We start from the raw sequence: 18,391 nt of genomic DNA, 5'->3' as shown, positions 1-18,391 counted from the left end.
TAGGAGTGCAGGAAGTTTGACAATGAGGAAGGGAAGATAGGAAAAAAGAAGAGAGAAGAAAGGGAAGAAGAAAGGAAGAAAGAAGAGAGGAAGGTAGAGGCAGAAGGAGAGAGAAGAAGGCAGAGAGAAGGGTAGAGAGGGAAAAAGAAAGATATGGAAGAAGAGAGGGATAGAGAAAGAGAAGGAAGAGGAAGAGAAGAAAGGATGGAGGGAAGGAAGAAAAGAAGAAAGTAGAGGGGGAGGAAGAAAGGGATGAAAGGAAAGAGAGAAGGAAGGAAGAATTGGGAACTTAATTTGGAATTAACCAGACAGTAGAAATTAAAGAGATCTAAGAGTTGTTATTGAAGACCCTGACATTCCCAAACATGAGTCCAAATGCCTCTCAGTTCAAGAGTACAGACTCCCTCTTTTGAGCCATACAAGTGCTTTAAAGAGAGTTGGGAACACAACCAAATGCAGTTGAGATTTTAAAATTGAAGTTGAGGTGAGATACTTCAAATAGATGCAAACTTAGATAAAAAAGTGATAAAAAGAAGAAAACTATTTTAACCATAGCCTGTAAGATTTAGATTAGGTAAAAAGACAAGTTTGACAGGAAGGCTATTATGCCGAAAAGCAAAACGAAGTTGGAAAAAATAAAATCAAGTATGACCCAAATTCTTCTTGGTTTTCCAAGTCCCATCCAGATAATATTTGACAATAACTTTAATTGTCAGACTGATAAAGAAGGTTTCTTTTTTTAGAACAATACTACAATTCTTATGAAAATTCTAAATTTCACAAATGGACAATTTTAGCATGTTGTTTGATTATTTCCTATTGCTATTTTTCTCTGGTTCTTCCTTTCTGTACACAGTAGACTATGTTTTATTTTATATTTGCTTTAGTTATTATTTAGATTAGAAGGTAAATATTTCTACTAATTGTTGTTTAGTAATGCCTAACCTATTTTTTATTTGTGTTTATTTTTGGGTCACAGGAAGCAATGCTAATAGCTTACTCCTGACTGAGTTCAGGGATCACTTTTGGCAGGTTCAGGGGACTATAAGGTGTAGAACCCGGGTCAGCTGTGTACAATGTAAGCACCCTGCCTGCTCTACAATTGCTCTGACTTATTTTATTTTATTTTATTTTATGCCTCCTTGATGTATTGAACACTTGATCATTATATAGTATAAGTCTTTACCTCTTTTTAGCTGAAATCTAGTTTACTAGATATCAGTATAGTAGTTCCTTTTTTTCTGTGATATTAAATTTGATAAATTTCTTAGATACATAATATAGATGGACCCTAAATTTTACTTTATTATTATTATCTTATTGTTTGTTCTTACTTTTTGTTTTGTGTTGTTTTATTTGGGCCACACCCAGTGACACTCAGGGGTTACTCCTGGCTATGCGCTCAGAAATCGCTCCTGATTTGGGAAACCATATGGGATGCCAGGGGATTGAACTGCGATTTGTCCTAGCCTAGCGCTGGCAAGGCAAGACGCCTTACTGCTCCGTGCCACAGCTCAGCCCTTGCTCTGACTTATTTTAAAGTGTTTTCTATCTATGACACCAGTGAAATATGTCCTTGAGTGAAAACAACTCTTAATGAATATAAAGAATATAGTAGTATTTTGGAAGCATTTTGTAAAGTTAAGTAAGTAATGGGATGAATAGACTTCCTGCTAAAATAGCCCACACCCAGTATGGAATGATAGATTAAAGTATTATTTTTCTTAGTTTTGCTATGCCAAGGATATAACTCAGGACCTCACACATGCAAGGCAAAACCTTCACTTTTAGGGGGGTTGGGTCACACCTGGCATCGCTCAGGGGTTATTCCTAGCTCTACGCTCAAAAATTGCTCCTGGCAGGCTCAGGGGACCATATGGGATGCCAGGATTCGAACCACCATCCTTCTGCATGCAAGACAAACTCCTTACTGTCATACTATCTCTTCGGCCCCAAAACCTTCACTTTTCAACTAAATTATTCCTCAGTGAAAATATTAAATCAAATAATCAAACCTTTGTACAACTTTGTGTTCCTTTCCTTCTTGTCTAAAAGGGGAGGTAACTCAGGATTAAGAAGCAAAAAAGGGGTCCGGAGAGATAGCACAGCGGTATTTGCCTTGCAAGCAGCCGATCCAGAACCAAAGGTGGTTGGTTAGAATCCCGGTGTCCCATATGGTCCCGTAACTGCCAGGAGCTATTTCTGAGCAGACATCCAGGAGTAACCCCTGAACAATGCTGCGGATGTGGCCCCCCCCCCCAAAAAAAGATAAAGTTACAAGAAGCAAAAAAGGCTTCAGCAAAGAAGTTCCTTGTTTAAATGGTGTGACAACTGTGTCCTTGGCGCCAACTATATCTTTAATTCTTTTGGTTTAATTGGACCCTAATGGAGGCTTACAGATGCCTTTTTACAGATGAGAACCCTTGCAGTTGACTTTGGTAGGCAGACCTGGGCAGTGGAGACTGTGGTTGAGCATTCAACAATCACCTATCTGCTTGTACCTGTCCCCCAAATAGGCCCCTGTGATGTTTCTCTACCCTTTTATGTCCATGTAAAGTGTTATTATACATGTTCATTGTATGTTATCAACTGTGCCTGTTCTTGTTCTTTTTCATAAGTATTCACACTTCCCCACAGACTCCCTGGCCAAGGATGCATCTAGAAATCCTAATTTGACTTGGCATAAAGCCAGCCCATCCTCCTTTCTGATTTTGGCTGTCCACATTCACTTCCCAACTTAGAAATTGCTTTCTTGCTAAGAAAGATGATATTTTGTTTTTAACATGTTTACTGGTCTACTTTACTTTTTTCTGAGTAACACCTTTCTGTCTGTACCAGGAACAATTACTGATTGAATGAATTTCAGGCAACAAATAATATGGGTGGGATCAAAGACTGGAGAGATTATCTCTCAGCTCCATAAAGGATGGTCAATGTCTGTTCCATTTATATCTCTAGTCTTAAAATATACCACAGCACTTGACCTCAAAGCAAGAATTGCTAAATATTTTCAAAATCAATGAATGGGAAAGAAAAAGGTATAAAAACGACAAAGTATCCTTTTTATAGCCATTCTAGTATAATGATAATGTAGCCCAGCATTGTGTAGACTGCACAGTATTTTGTTTCAAAGGATGGTGTTACTAAGACAGCACAGCTGAACTGCCTGAGTTAACTACCTGCACTTTAGTATTCAGAGGGCTCAGAGCTTCAGTTTCTTCTTCTATTGCTCACACAGGATTGGTTTTCTACTAAAAACAATCCAAAATTAAAATAGTAAATTTTACAAATAGATTACAAAAAAATCTCCAACATTATGCTACTTGTTCTATATCTTGCTTTAGAATCAAAGCTTTAGAAAGAAACCATATTGGTGGTATTCTGCATTGTGTCTACACAAGAAGTAGACAGCAACTATTTTTTTTGTGTGTGGTTTTTGGGTCACATCCGGCAGTGCTCAGGGGTTACTCCTGGCTCCATGCTCAGAAATTGCTCCTGGCAGGCATGAGGGGCCATATGGGATGCCGGGATTCAAACCGATGACCTTCTGCATGAAAGGCAAAAGCCTTACCTCCATGCTATTTCTCCGGCCCCAGACAGCAACTATTTGCTGAAAAAAAATCAATGGTCAGTTGGGACTGGAGAGATAGCAAATACAGTGAGTAGGGCATTTGCCTTGCCTTGTGTGTGGCAAACCTGGGTTTGATCCTGGGCATCCCATATGGGATGGAATGAGCACCACCAGGAATGAACCCTGAGTGCAGAGCCAGGAATAACCCCTAATCACTGCTGGGTATGGCCCAAACACCAAAAAAAAAAAAAAATCAATGACTAACATAAGAGGAATAGTGGACTAAAGTATATCTAGATAAGAAAAATATTTTGGATGGAATATTGATAAACTTTGTGGCAGATTTTAGGAATAACTGTTCTGGAATGAAAGTTTGGATGTTTCCTACACCTCACCTGAATGAATACATTGAATATTATATTAATATGTTAAAGTCATAAAACCCAGTGGGGCTTCTATAGACTAAAATAATCTTAACAATGATATATTAAGTAATTAAGTAATGAGATAAAGTAATCTTTAATAATGAGACCTTAAGGGTAGGACCTTAATCAAACATCCAGTGTGTACATGTGTGCTCTATCACTCTTCTCTCATTCTCCTTGCACCACCATCTGCCCCCTTACTATCATCCTCTCTTTACCAGCAGAAAGAAACTAGGAAAGGCCATGTATGGTGAGAAAGTGGCTATCTGAAAACCAGGAAGATTGCTCTCACTAGAAATAAAATTGCTTGAAATACTGATCTTTATCTTCCAGTCTCCAGAACAGCGAGAAAATTAATTTCTGTCCTTTAAGACATTCATCTATGCAATTAAAAAATAACAGTTTAGGCAGACTAAGATAGTGATTAGTATAAGTATAATGGTAGGGACTAGATTAATAGGACAGTGGATAGAGCCAATCAGTGGTGATCCCTGAATATAGAGTCAGGAGTAAGTCCTAAGCACCACTGGGTATGACCCAAAGAATGTGTGTGTGTGTGTGTGTGTGTGTGTGTGTGTGTGTGTGTGTGTGTATGATGATAAAGTATGATGGTAAAGGAGAGATTTTGAACCTGGAAGACTGCCTTACTAATTGGCATGCTGAATTCAGGAAGAGGAAGCATTAGCTGTCATCAATGGAACAATGGTATTTATTTTATTATTAAAATGTACCTTACTTAAACATAGAACTATAAAAGAAGAGAACAAATCAGTACCATTGACTTAATAACTGTTTATTCATTTCCTAGTTGTGGTGGACAAGTGCTAGTTCTCAGAACTGAAGCAAGCAAAGTTCCTTCTCTCTGTGTAGGGAACTAGGGCACTCAAAGTCCAGTAAGGAGGAAATATTGTTCCCTTGTGTAAAGGTGGACAGCTAGCTGGCAGATAATTTATCTATCTTTCTTACTTCTGAAGACCTGGAGTAATAAAAAATATAGAGATTAAATTTCATTTGGATGAGAACTTTGGAGTCACATGACCTGGATTTTCTCCTACTTCCTAAGGGGTTTGTTTAGGTGGTTAAGACATGTAAGATGCAAAGAAGGGGAATGAAAGGGCTTCTGGAATTAATTAAAATTCTTTTTTAAAGGTAAGAAAAAGAAAACTAAGTCAAGTTTTCTCCTAATTGATGGTATAAATGTAACCCATAGAAAATGACCCTATTATTAGATGTCTTGGAGATCATCCACCTTGATAATTATCCCTTATATTTTCCTGAGAAAATCTACCAATCACTGTTAGAGTTCTCTGAAGTCATTGCTTCTCAAACCTCAATATATTCAGGGGTTTCCAGTCTTGCTAACATGCAGATCTTCTTTCAGTAGATTTAGAGTGAGGCATGACATTCTGCAGTTCTAAAAGCTTCCAGGTGAGGTTCATGCTGCTGCTTTATGGACCACACTTTGAGCAAGCAGCAAAGCTCTGGAGGGAAGTGGAAACAGCTTCCTTGGTTCACTGTTCTGGCCTATTTCTCTCTTTAGGAATCCACCTACTTACAAACTATTCACTAGCAGAACACTCAAGTCTTTTTCATTCTATTTAAAAGTTCTACAACAGAGCTCATTTCAGCTCAATGCTGATATTTTGGGGTAGTCCATCAAAAGCAAAGCACCACATAGAGTTGCTGGACACCCAAAGGTTACTGAAGCACAACCCCTGCTTCTAAAGATCGCCTTATTCTACACTTCATACCACCCTAAAGGCAGCGTTCCATTCTCTTCCTTGTTTTCTAACAATACATAGCTACTTAATACATCTTAAAATAAATGAAATAGTTTATGGATATTGCATTAAAATAGGCTAGAGAGATAGTATGGTGGGTAAGGTCTTTGCTTTGCATGAGGCACTTGATTCGATTCCCCAGAGCATAGCCAGGAATAATCACTGAGCACAGAGTCAGAAGTATGCTGCATACCACCTGGTGTGGCCCAAAACATCACCCACCTCCCAAAATGATCATGAAAGAGTATCTTAATTGCACTTCACTGTGCCTTTCATATATTAAAGAAGATTAAGTGAAACAAGGTTGCTTGGTTGGGCCCTTACCCAGTCTGAGATTAGAAGACAGAGCGAGACTCCAGGAGGGATGGCAAAGTAAAAATACAGGAAGAAGGCAGCAGAGACCTGGGAAGAAACCATCTCTACTGACACCTTCTAGCTGCACTTTTAGTTTATAGAGCTATAAAAAAATCAACTTTCATTTGTGGTATTTGGTTTTAGCAATTTAATTTTAGCAATTAATTTTAGCAGTCAAGTATTTTTCTGGACAAAGAGATGGAATCTCGGGCCTCTGATAAGGCATAGATGGTGTTTATCCTGAACCCCAACATCAGCTCCAGATGTGCACAGTTTTAATGCCCAGAGGCAGACTTCATTGTCATGCAAAAATATGTATAATTCTAAGAGAGTTTGAATGAACTTCAAAGTACAGTGCAAGGAGTGCGACAAAGAAGAGCCAGTGGCCCAGAGTGGGCCCAGTGTAAGCTTCAATGCCTATTAATTTTCCTCTCTTTCTCATGATATCAATACAAAGTCTAGAGCTGTCTTCTGCCCATGTCTGAAAGTACTTTTAGAGTCTCCCTTCTTTTTAGGTTGTGATTTTATATTTAATGTAATTTCATCTGCCTGAAAATGTCATAGCATGAGGAAGTCCTGATTTCTCTCTATTTACAAAGCCTTAACATATAGCTATTAAGACAAAGACAATGAGACTGATTTAAAAAAATTAAAATCATACTTAGAGTTCTGCTAATCATTTGAAGCTAAATTTAAAAACTGATTCTGAAGTCAGGAGGATTGATTTTTGTTATTGTTGATGGAATTCTATTTGGAGGAGTGTGGCTCTGCCCAAACAAACATTGCTTGAGTCCTGAGTTACATCTCAGCCTGATTTTTTACCTTTTAAATAAACATGTCAACTCATAAGTATAGAGATACCTCTTTCAAAAGTCTCCTGGAACCACAGTTCCCACAAGTAGGACAGCTCATTCTTAGTCAACTTTTAATCTCCAACCCGGGTGTTTTTGAAGAGTAGGGAGGTGGGGATGCAAGGCTGCTGGAGAATTCCAACAGGGGAAGGAGCGCTAAAATGTTTGGCGCTGACTTTATATGGATCCCGTCCCCCAAAGGCAGAATGAGGACCCGGAGAGAAGCTAGGGAGACCTACATTTTTTCTGCTTGAAGTAAGAAAGACTTGCGCAGCTGGAGCTGTCCAGCAATGCATTGGTCCGGCAAACGGTGAAATTCCTTCTAGCAAGTAGTTCAAAGGGAAGGCGGCTTCCTAGAGAAACCGGCAGGGGTTCTCGGGATGACCTTCAGAGGTCCTTTCTCCCCTAATATAAGTAACCACGACTGTACTCCAAGGCTGTCCTGACTCTACGTGCAGAGAAGCTTATTACTGTAGGCACAGGGGAAAGGAGGCTGCGAGGTGGGGTATCAAACTGGCAGTCTAGTTTAGGGCTTGGGGTTTAGTCAGCCTCCAGAAAAGGACCGGAAAGAAAGGCAAAAGGAGAAAAGTCAGGGAAGCAGGCCTTCCTGGGGAGTTTGATATCCTAGCAGAGAAGTTTCTGGAGGGGAACCTGACTGACCACTCCCCTTCTTCTGACCGGGGACCACGTTTGAAAGGGTAGAGCTAGAGGGAGGGGCATAGACCCCGGGGCTCACCCTTCTTAAATTCCTCCAGCACCGTGTCCAGACGGGTATCATTGAAGACGCAGTGCAGGGGCCGGTTGTAGAAGCGAGTGACGGTGAGCAGGGGCGTGCAGTCGTCGGGGTCCACGAAGGCCAAGTCTTTGACGAACAGGATGTCCACGATGTTGTGCCGCTGATCCCCTTCGTACACCGGGATGCGCGTGTAGCCGCTCCGCAGGATCTCGGAGACGGTGGCGAAGTCCAGCACGGCGTCAGAGCGCAGCATGAAGCAATCGCCCAGCGGAGTGAGCACCTCCTCCACCACTTTGGTGCGCAGCTCCAGGGCGCCCTGGATGATGTTGAGCTCCTCTTTGACCAGGTCGCTGTAGGGATCTGCGGCGCGTAGCGTCTCCAGCAGTTTCTCCCGGGTATAGAAGGTGCTGATCTCTTGGCGCAGGGCCCAGTCGAGCAGGCGGCCCAGCGGGTAGCACACGGGGAAGGCCGCCGCCATCAGCAGCCGGGTGAGGCACACGCTGTGCGAGGCGATGGCCAGCCCGTGGCGCGAGCAGACGGAATAGGGGCAGATCTCGGCGCCCAGGAACACGGCGCCCGTGCACACCAGCGCCGGCAGCCACGGAAAGTGAACCCCCGCCTCGACATAGTCTTCCCCGGGGTCCCCGACGCCCGGCGGCAGCGAGGCGTACAGCCAGCCGGCCAGGGCCGCGTTCGCTCCGGCTTGGCCCAGGAGCAGGGTGCAGAGCAGATGGGTCCCCCGGGTGCGCACGGCCTGCACGCGGCGCGCCTGCTCCTGCTCGGTGGCCGAGCCGCTGTTCCGCAGCACCCGTAACTCCACCGGGTCCAGCGACAGCAGGCTCAAGCGCAGGCCGCTGAACAGGGCAGACAGGGCGAGCAGCAGGAGCGCCCCCAGCACCCGCAGCCACGCGGGGGGCAGCAGGTCCCCACCCGGGCCGTAGAGGCGCGGGCGGACGCGCAGCAGGAAGCCGCCGGCCGCGCCGTGGTGGTGCCAAGCGCGCCCATCCCAGGCGCACAGCGAAAAGAGCTTCCCGCCGCCGCCCGCACCGCCCCGCTCCGCCTCGCCCTTGCGCAGCTCCCGCACCCGCACCTGGACCAGAGCCGAGCCTGCCACGCCTCCGGGGCGCAGGGGCCCCAGGACCTCCACGTCGGATGCCCAGTCGCTCTGCTCGCGGCAGCGCTGCGGACCCGGGGGGCGCGTGGGCACGGCGCTGGGAATCGCGCCGCTCGCGCTCGCGCTCGCACCCGGGGGCTCCTCGATGAACACGAGCCGTGGAGCCCAGTCGTTGGTGCCGTTCTCTGCCGGGGACAGGGTGGACGCGGGCACCCGTGCCGTGGCCGCCGCGGGCGCCGCGGGCCCGGGTTGGAAATAGACGCGCAGGAGGAAGCTGGTGCCTTCGGCCGCGCGCAGGGTGCCTCCTTCCAGGGACACGCGGCCTCCGGCGGTGTCCTCCGGCCTCAGGCCCAGCAGCCAGGCAGCGGCGGCCGGGGGCCGAGGGGACAGGGAGAAGAAGAGCAGGAGCACAGCGCCCCGGCTGCAGCAGTCCCGGAGCCTGACACCCAGCGCTGCCGCGGCCGCCGCCATCCTGCACCCAGCGCGGCTGCACGTGATACTGCAGAAAGCCGAGCGAGAGCGGCGGGGAGGAGGAGGAGGAGCTGGCGCTGGGAACCCGGCCCTAGGCAGGTCACCACGTGGACGCCCCCCGGCACGCGTGAACCCCAGAGCGAGTGTGCGCACGGGTCACAGCCTGCGGGGACCCCCGGCTTCCAGCGGGATGCTGGAAGCAGTGACGCACCGCAGTACCCACCGTGCACCACCCAGTGTCGGAGTGTCAGAGATGCTGCGGGTGGAATGCTGGGTTTGGTCTCAAGCTGGAGGGTGCCCCTAAGTGAATTCGCACCCCACTGGGGTCCCCTGCCCCTGCAGATTCTTGAAGCTTCCCATTGGGTGGAAGAAAATTCTAGTCTCCCTCTCCCCCCACTTTCTGGACAAGGATATTTCTGAGGCAGGCCCTGGTTGTGTATGGTCCCAATTTCAGTCAGTCTTTCATGTTTAAAAAATAAATAAATCTATGTCGCTTACATTTAATTTCTTGTAAAGTCCGAATAATCATCAATAAAAAGTTATTGTTGGGGCTGGAGAGATAGCATGGAGGTGGGGCGTTTGCCTTTCATGCAGAAGGACAGTGGTTCAAATCCTGGCATCCCATATGGTCCCTGTGTCTGCCAGGGGCGATTTCTGAGCCTAGAGCCAGGAGTAACCCCTGAGCACTGCCAGGTGTGACCCAAAAACCAAAAAAAAAAAAAAAAAAAAAAAAGTTATTGTACCCAAATGACATTACCACGGTGAGTCAGAATACTATGCAGCAGAACAAAAAGAATGTCGTGTCCATGTTATGGAAGCATTTAGAAATAGCCTAATACAAACCTTTCTGGCTAAAAGTAAACACATTTTCATAACAAATTCTTATCGTTTAGAGTGGAAATTGCCATTTTCTGGGTATTGGACTAGATAGGCCTTAGAATCATCGGTCACATTCTGACTTAAGCTACCTTTCATATTGTGCAAGAAATGTATGATGTATCTTTTTTTATTTGTATTTTATTTTATTTTTTTATGATTTCTTTTTTTATTTAAACACCTTGATTACATACATGATTGTGTTTGGGTTTCAGTCATGTAAAGAACACCACCCATCACCAGTGCAACATTCCCATCACCAATGTCCCAAGTCTCCCTCCTCCCCACCCGACCCCCGCCTGTACTCTAAACAGGCTCTCTATTTCCCTCATACATTCTCATTATTACATTGTTTTCAAATATAGGACTTGTTTCTTCCATAAACTGCCTCTTGCATGTGTGGTTTAAGAAACAGGAGGAAAATCTAATCTGAAGAGGGAGGACTGGGAGAAGGAGGAGGGGGGGTCAGGCTTATGATCGTTTTTCTGAAGTACTACAAAAAAGGAACACACATGTCTCCTGACCCTTAAATGTCTCTTCGCCCAACCCAAGCTCCTCAGTACAAAGTGCCTTGAAATCTCAAGGTCCTCTTTTAGGTCCCAGGGTTTTATCAGCAGTATGACACCTTTATCAAGTTTTAGTTACAAAGAAATTTCATATGTATAATTTCTGACACAAAAAGAGTTCTACGAAATTGATATGAATATACTCATTTATAGGCCAAATTTAAGGACTAGTGAAACTTCTTTGGACTCCAGGTTGATGTTTCTTCCACCCTATAGAGCTGACCAGTCTCATCATAAAACTTAAAAACTACTGCCAGATATTAAAAAAATTGAAACTTGTGATTATAAAGTATTAATATTCTTTGAGAAGAAATTTAAATTAAGAAAAACATGAGAAAAATCTATCCCTACCAACCAGAGACAAATACTATTTTTGTCCCATACTTCAAAAGTTTCTACATAAACAATTGAGAAGCACACACAAACATATGGCCTCACAAATATGTGTATCTCATAAGTATACATATATGTGCCTAGTCTGCTTTCATAGTATTTTCAGTTTCTTTCTAAATTCTAGTATTAGAACTCCATAATTTGGTCATGTTTTTAAAACCTCAAAGTATAATTTATGTATGTTAAGATACATAAGTTATAGAGGAGTAGATTGGTGAGTTTTTGCAAATGCACTTATCCATTTAACTACTATATTAATCAAAATATAACATATTTACACCAGTCTACAAAGTCTTCATTTGCCCCTTACCAGCATATCTATTTATTACTGGACTACAATGTTCTAAGTTCTATTACCATCGTTTAATTTTGATGATCTAAGAACAGTGATACTGCTCAACAGTTAAGCTTATGCCTTCCACGCATGAGATCTGCTATTATTCAATCCCCAGCACTGTTAAAAAAAGAAAAAGTTTAATTTTTATGTTATAGAATTTTGTATACATTTAAGACACAATATGTGTGCTGGAGCGATAGCATGAAAGGGTGGGTGATTGCCTTGCACTCAGCAAATCAAGGCTTAATCCCTGGTATCCCATATGGTTCTCTGAGCACTGCCAGGAATGATTCCTGAGTGTAGAGCCAGGAGTTACTTATGAGAATGCCAAATGTGGCCTGAAAACCAAAACCAAAAACCCAATATGTATGCTTTTAATTGGGTTTATTTTGTTCAGTAAAATATTTTAAATTCATTAAAATTATTTTATAGACATTATTTCTAATGAATAACATTAATATATTACTATCTATATACAAACTCATTATTTAATATCTATGTATCTAAGAGACTATAAAATAATCCCATTGTTAAAAATGATCCTATTTCCTGTTGCATTATCATTAACATACAATAGGCTTAGTAAAGCCAATCTATTAATCTATTTTTCTAGGACCATTTTCTCATTTGTGAAATGAAAGTCAGTTTTAAGATGCCACCCTTTCATAAGATAATGAATAAAGGCTGGATGAAGACAAGCTAGAACTGAGTACATTTCCTTTACCTAACAGAAGGTTCTGGAAAAATACTGGGTTTCCTAAGCTCTGCTGTAACTGAAAGGATTCCTGGGGACAGATTCAGGCAGTGTGATTCTAGTAAGAAAGAGCTGCCAAAAATAGCTTGCCAGGATCAGAATGTTGACTGTCTCTCTAGCTTAAAATGGGCAGCTCTTCACTTCTCAGAGAGATGGAAAACATGATCATTGTCTCTGAACTCATGACTATCCTACTTCAGAATATGAACACTAGAATGTTTTGGCATCTTTCATTACTCTTGATTCATTCAGTAAATATCTATCAGGTTAATAAAGTGCCAGACCCTGTCCAATGTTGGGTAGAGCCAGACACCATCTTTCTCACTGTGAACTTTAGAGTGTGCTAATAATGACAGATATTAATCATACTTATCTAATCTATAACTACTATGAAGAAGATTTCCAAAGTACCTTGTAAGAATATAATATGAATTCATCTAGAAGGAAAGACCTGGAAATAAAATTTAATGAAAATGAAAGAGATTATACATTAAGAATATTGTTGAAGTAATAAAATTTCAATAGATGGCTTGAACCCTTCAGTTTCAGAGTTAGAATTTTCATGTATCAATAGCTCCAATGCCATAGCTGGTGTTTTCTAAGGACTTTGGTTTGTCCTCTGAAGTTTTATTTTGGAATTTGACTGGTCTAGATATGCTTAAAAATAGTGAGACTGGCTTGGGCTGGAGAGATAGCATAGAGGTAAAGCGTTTGCAGAAGAACGGTGGTTCAAATCCTGGCATTCCATGTGGTCCCCCGTGCCTGCCAGGAGTGATTGCTGAGCATAGAGCCAGGAGTAACCCCTGAGCGCTGCCGGGTGTGACCCCCCCAAAAAAGAATAGTGAGACTGGCTGCATGTGGCTGGGCCCCAATTCTCAAAAGCTTTACTTCTCTGTATTTTACTTGGTCTTGAGATGTCTTCATGTTCATTTTTTATTTTTATATGATGATTAAAAGGAATACAAAATATTATTTTCAAATGCCCCTTTTGTACTACCTTTTGGTATAGTACTTTTAAACTATGATAAAATAGAAATGATTTACCAATATCTATAGTAATATTATTAATATTTATTGAGTATTTACACATGCCAAATGTATTATATTTCCATGATATTTAAAGATGTATTGTTTAAGATTCTGTGGTTTACAATACTGTTAATAATGGTTTCTTATATACATAATTCCAACACCTATCATCAGTGTATCCATCTTTCTCTCAATGCCCTTTCAACCTCCACCTTCCACTAACTCAATTGTGTGAATCAACTCAACTGGCTGAAATTCCCCCCCCCCCAACCCCTGCCAACCAATATTATTGTTGTTGTTTCTTGATTGGTTTTTCCCACATGAATTGATCTAATCATCTTTCTCTGTTATGGGTTATGACTTCTCTTGCACATGTTATTTAGTTGAGCTACATCCTAAAGCTAGTTTTTATCTATTTATTTAAGTTTTTGAGCCACTACTTATAATGTTTGGAGTTTACACCTGACTCAGGGCTCAGTGATCACTTCTGATGGGCTTAGGGGATCACATGTGGTGCTGCTGGGAATGAAACCTAAGTTGGCTGCATGCAGGACAAGTGCCATATCGATGTACTAGCTCTCTAACCCTTTTTAAATTTGGTCAAGCTGATGAGCATGTGGTGCCCTTAAAAAACAGTATGGTGGGGCCGGAGAGATAGCATGGAGGTAAGGCGTTTGCCTTTCATGCAGGAGGTCATCGGTTCGAATCCCGGCGTCCCATATGGTCCCCCGTGCCTGCCAGGAGCAATTTCTGAGCCTGGAGCCAGGAATAACTCCTGAGCACTGCCGGGTGTGACCCAAAAACCACAAAAAAAAACCAAAAACAGTATGGTAATAATATCCAGAGACAATAGAGATGAGGGCCAGAAGGACCAGCCCATGCCACCAAGAATTGTGAGCACAGTTGGAGCACTAACTGTACTGACAACTATCATGACAATGAGAGAGAGAGAGAGAGAGAGAGAGAGAGAGAGAGAGAGAGAGAGAGAGAGAGAGAGAGAGAGAGAGAGAGGAGCGCAGTAGAATGCTTGTCCTAGACAGGGGAAGGAAGGGGGGTGGGAGAATATTGGTTGTGGAAAAGTTAAACTTTTATTCCCTGTATTTTCTTTTTTTTTTTTTTTTAATTTTTTTTTATTTAAACACCTTGATTACATACATGATTGTGTTTGGGTTTCAGTCATAAAAGGAACACCACCCATCACCAGTGCAACATTCCCATCACCCAAGTCCCAAATCTCCCTCCTCCCCCCCCAACCCCCGCCTGTACCCTAAACAGGCTCTACATTTCCCTCATACATTCTCAATATTAGGACAGTTCAAAATGTAGTTATTTCTCTAACTAAACTCATCACTCTTTGTGGTGAGCTTCCTGAGGTGAGCTGGAACTTCCAGCTCTTTTCTCTTTTGTGTCTGAAAATTATTATTACAAGGGTGTCTTTCATTTTTCTTAAAACCCATAGATGAGTGAGACCATTCTGCGTTTTTCTCTCTCTCTCTGACTTATTTCACTCAGCATAATAGATTCCATGTACATCCATGTATAGGAAAATTTCATGACTTCATCTCTCCTGACAGCTGCATAATATTCCATTGTGTATATGTACCACAGTTTCTTTAGCCATTCGTCTGTTGAAGGGCATCTTGGTTGTTTCCAGAGTCTTGCTATGGTAAATAGAGCTGCAATGAATATAGGTGTAAGGAAGGGGTTTTTGTATTGTATTTTTGTGTTCCTAGGGTATATTCCTAGGAGTGGTATAGCTGGATCGTATGGGAGCTCGATTTCCAGTTTTTGGAGGAATCTCCATATCGCTTTCCATAAAGGTTGAACTAGACAGCATTCCCACCAGCAGTGGATAAGAGTTCCTTTCTCTCCACATCCCCGCCAACACTGTTTATTCTCATTCTTTGTGATGTGTGCCATTCTCTGGGGTGTGAGGTGGTATCTCATCGTTGTTTTGATTTGCATCTCCCTGATGATTAGTGATGTGGAACATTTTTTCATGTGTCTTTTGGCCATGCGTATTTCTTCTTTGTCAAAGTGTCTGTTCATTTCTTCTCCCCATTTTTTGATGGGGTTAGATGTTTTTTTCTTGTAAAGTTCTGTCAGTGCCTTGTATATTTTGGAGATTAGCCCCTTATCTGATGGGTATTGGGTGAATAGTTTCTCCCACTCAGTGGGTGGCTCTTGTATCCTGGGCACTATTTCCTTTGAGGTGCAGAAGCTTCTCAGCTTAATATATTCCCATCTGTTAATCTCTGCTTTCACTTGCTTGGAGAGTGCAGTTTCCTCCTTGAAGATGCCTGTAATGTCCTGGAGTGTTTTGCCTATGTGCTGTTCTATATATCTTATGGTTTTGGGGCTGATATCGAGGTCTTTAATCCATTTGGATTTTACCTTTGTACATGATGTTAGCTGGGGGTCTAAGTTTAATTTTTTGCAAGTGGCTATCCAATTGTGCCAACACCACTTGTTGAAGAGGCTTTCCCTGCTCCATTTAGGATTTCCTGCTCCTTTATCAAAAATTAGATGGTTGTATCTCTGGGGAATATTTTCTGAGTATTCAAGCCTATTCCACTGATCTGAGGACCTATCCTTATTCCAATACCATGCTGTTTTGATAATTGTTGCTTTGTAGTACAGTTTAAAGTTGGGAAAAGTAATTCCTCCCATATTCTTTTTCCCAATGATTGCTTTAGCTATTCGAGGGTGTTTATTGTTCCAAATGAATTTCAAAAGTGTCTGATCCACTTCTTTGAAGAATGTCATGGGTATCTTTAGAGGGATGGCATTAAATCTGTATAATGCCTTGGGGAGTATTGACATTTTGATGATGTTAATCCTGCCAATCCATGAGCAGGGTATGTGTTTCCATTTCCGTGTGTCCTCTCTTATTTCTTGGAGCAGAGTTTTATAGTTTTCTTTGTATAGGTCCTTCACATATTTAGTCAAGTTGATTCCAAGATATTTGAGTTTGTGTGGTACTATTGTGAATGGGGTTGTTTTCTTAATGTCCATTTCATCCTTATTACTATTGGTATATAGAAAGGCCATTGATTTTTGTGTGTTAATTTTGTAGCCTGCCACCTTGCTATATGAGTCTATTGTTTCTAGAAGCTTTTTGATAGAGTCTTTAGGGTTTTCTAAGTAGAGTATCATGTCATCTGCAAACAGTGAGAGCTTGACTTCTTCCTTTCCTATCTGAATTCCCTTGATATCCTTTTCTTGCCTAATCGCTATAGCAAGTACTTCCAGTGCTATGTTGAATAGGAGTGGTGAGAGAGGACAGCCTTGTCTTGTGCCAGAATTTAGAGGGAAGGCTTTCAGTTTTTCTCCATTGAGGATAATATTTGCCACTGGCTTGTGGTAGATGGCCTTCACTATATTGAGAAAGGTTCCCTCCATTCCCATCTTGCTGAGAGTTTTGATCAAGAATGGGTGTTGGACCTTATCAAATGCTTTCTCTGCATCTATTGATATGATCATGTGGTTTTTATTTTTCTTGTTATTGATGTTGTGTATTATGTTGATAGATTTACGGATGTTAAACCAGCCTTGCATTCCTGGGATGAAACCTACTTGATCGTAGTGGATGATCTTCTTAACGAGGCATTGAATCCTATATTCCCTGTATTTTCTATGACTGAAACCCAACCACAAACATTTCTGTAACCATAGTGCTTACTTAAATAAAGTATTAAAATTAAAAAAAAGGAAAATCTGAATGGTTTTGATTCTCAGCAACTTTTTCTTTTTTTCTTTCTTTTTTTTTTCTTTTTGGTTTTTGGGTCACACCCAGAGGCACTCAGAGGCTCCTCCTGGCTCTACGCTCAGAAGTTGCCCCTAGCAGGCTCTGGGGACCATATGGGATGCTGGGATTCGAACCACAGTCCTTCTGCAAGCAACGCAAATGCCCTACTGCTGTGCTAACTCTCTGGTCCCTCTCAGCAACTTTAAACAAATTGATACATTTATTAGCTTTTCAGGTTTGAAAAGAGATGGAATGGATCTAAGTTTTGGGTTGGCATTTAAAACACACCTACTTTATTTATTAGACATCCCATATTCAACAGTGCTTTATAGTAGAAAACAAACCCAAGTTGTACTTTGCTTGAAGTCATAACCCAACAAAGTCTATGAGAAAGCAGAGAGAAGAATTTTCCATAACAGAGAATTAAGGCACTCTATTTAGTGTATACAATAAAATATTATGATGCAGCATTAATGATGCAGTTCCTATCAATTAATAAAAGAAGAAGCTGTTGGTTAGGGCAGCTCTTACTTTTTTTTCTCAAAAAGGTGTGTGTGTGTGTGTGTGTGTCTGTGTGTGTGTGTGTCTGTGTTTAATCTCCAGCCTCTAGGCAGTAAGAGCTCACTTTTCTTTTGAATACCAGCTAATAAGTTTATTTAATATATAAAATAGATAATCCTAAGGGAATTAGCCTACAGGATCACAAAGGGCTGGACACTGATGTAAAACATCCTAGGCAAACAAATCCTCGAGCTATTGATGATAGCCTTCATAACAGAGGGGAGGTGAGGGGAGATGGGAAACGGGAAACTACTCATATGTGACATTAAAGTACTACTTGCCAGAATAATCCGCTACTAAAATGGATGGGAGAGAAAGTCAATCTGATTGGGACAGTAAAGTTTTTTTTTCCTATATAGAGTTAATTAAACTTTTAACATCTGTGGAGGGCACTTGCCCTTCATACAGATCACAGACTGGCAATAAATAACTGAGGCCATAGACTAGTGGCTTTCACTTTTTCTCTTTATCTTGGGGCCTTCACCTTGCAGTGTTCAGGGCTTACTCTTAACTCTGCTCAGGGATTGCTCCAGGTGAAGCTTGGGTGGAGGAAGGGGAAGGGTTATAGGTTTATAGAGCATTGGGGATGGAACTCAGGTCATCACATTCAATGCAAGCTTTTCTACGTATACCAATGAGCACCAGTCATCCCACAAATCATGGAAAATTACTTCTTCAGAACACGAATTTTTCATATTTTATTTCAATCATAAAATCATGTGGGAAGTTTAAAAACACAGATTCTAAAAGATTATCTAGGTAGCTTGGGTTGGAGAAATTGTACAGATGGTTTCTTTTAAGTGTTGAACATTTTATTAACCAAT

The 18,391-nt window shown here is 41.9% G+C and overlaps 1 protein-coding gene across 4 annotated transcripts in view; it reads right to left on the bottom strand.

Moving 5' to 3' along the window:
* Window positions 1-9,347, bottom strand: part of CNNM1 (cyclin and CBS domain divalent metal cation transport mediator 1) — a 67,543-nt gene extending 58,196 nt beyond the window's left edge. For 2 of the 4 annotated variants that reach the window (XM_049790824.1, XM_049790826.1), the window contains exon 1: window positions 7,719-9,347. In XM_049790824.1, coding sequence (XP_049646781.1) covers window positions 7,719-9,303 — 1,585 coding nt within the window. In that variant the 5' untranslated portion in view covers window positions 9,304-9,347. The remainder of the gene's footprint in view (window positions 1-7,718) is intronic. The other 2 variants (XM_049790825.1, XM_049790827.1) reach the window with 1 other exon arrangement.
* Between the last annotated feature and the right edge of the window lie 9,044 nt (window positions 9,348-18,391).

Source organism: Suncus etruscus, chromosome 17, assembly GCF_024139225.1.
Source record: "Suncus etruscus isolate mSunEtr1 chromosome 17, mSunEtr1.pri.cur, whole genome shotgun sequence".
Lineage (NCBI taxonomy): Eukaryota > Metazoa > Chordata > Mammalia > Eulipotyphla > Soricidae > Suncus > Suncus etruscus.
This window is presented reverse-complemented; position numbering and strand designations above follow the sequence as displayed.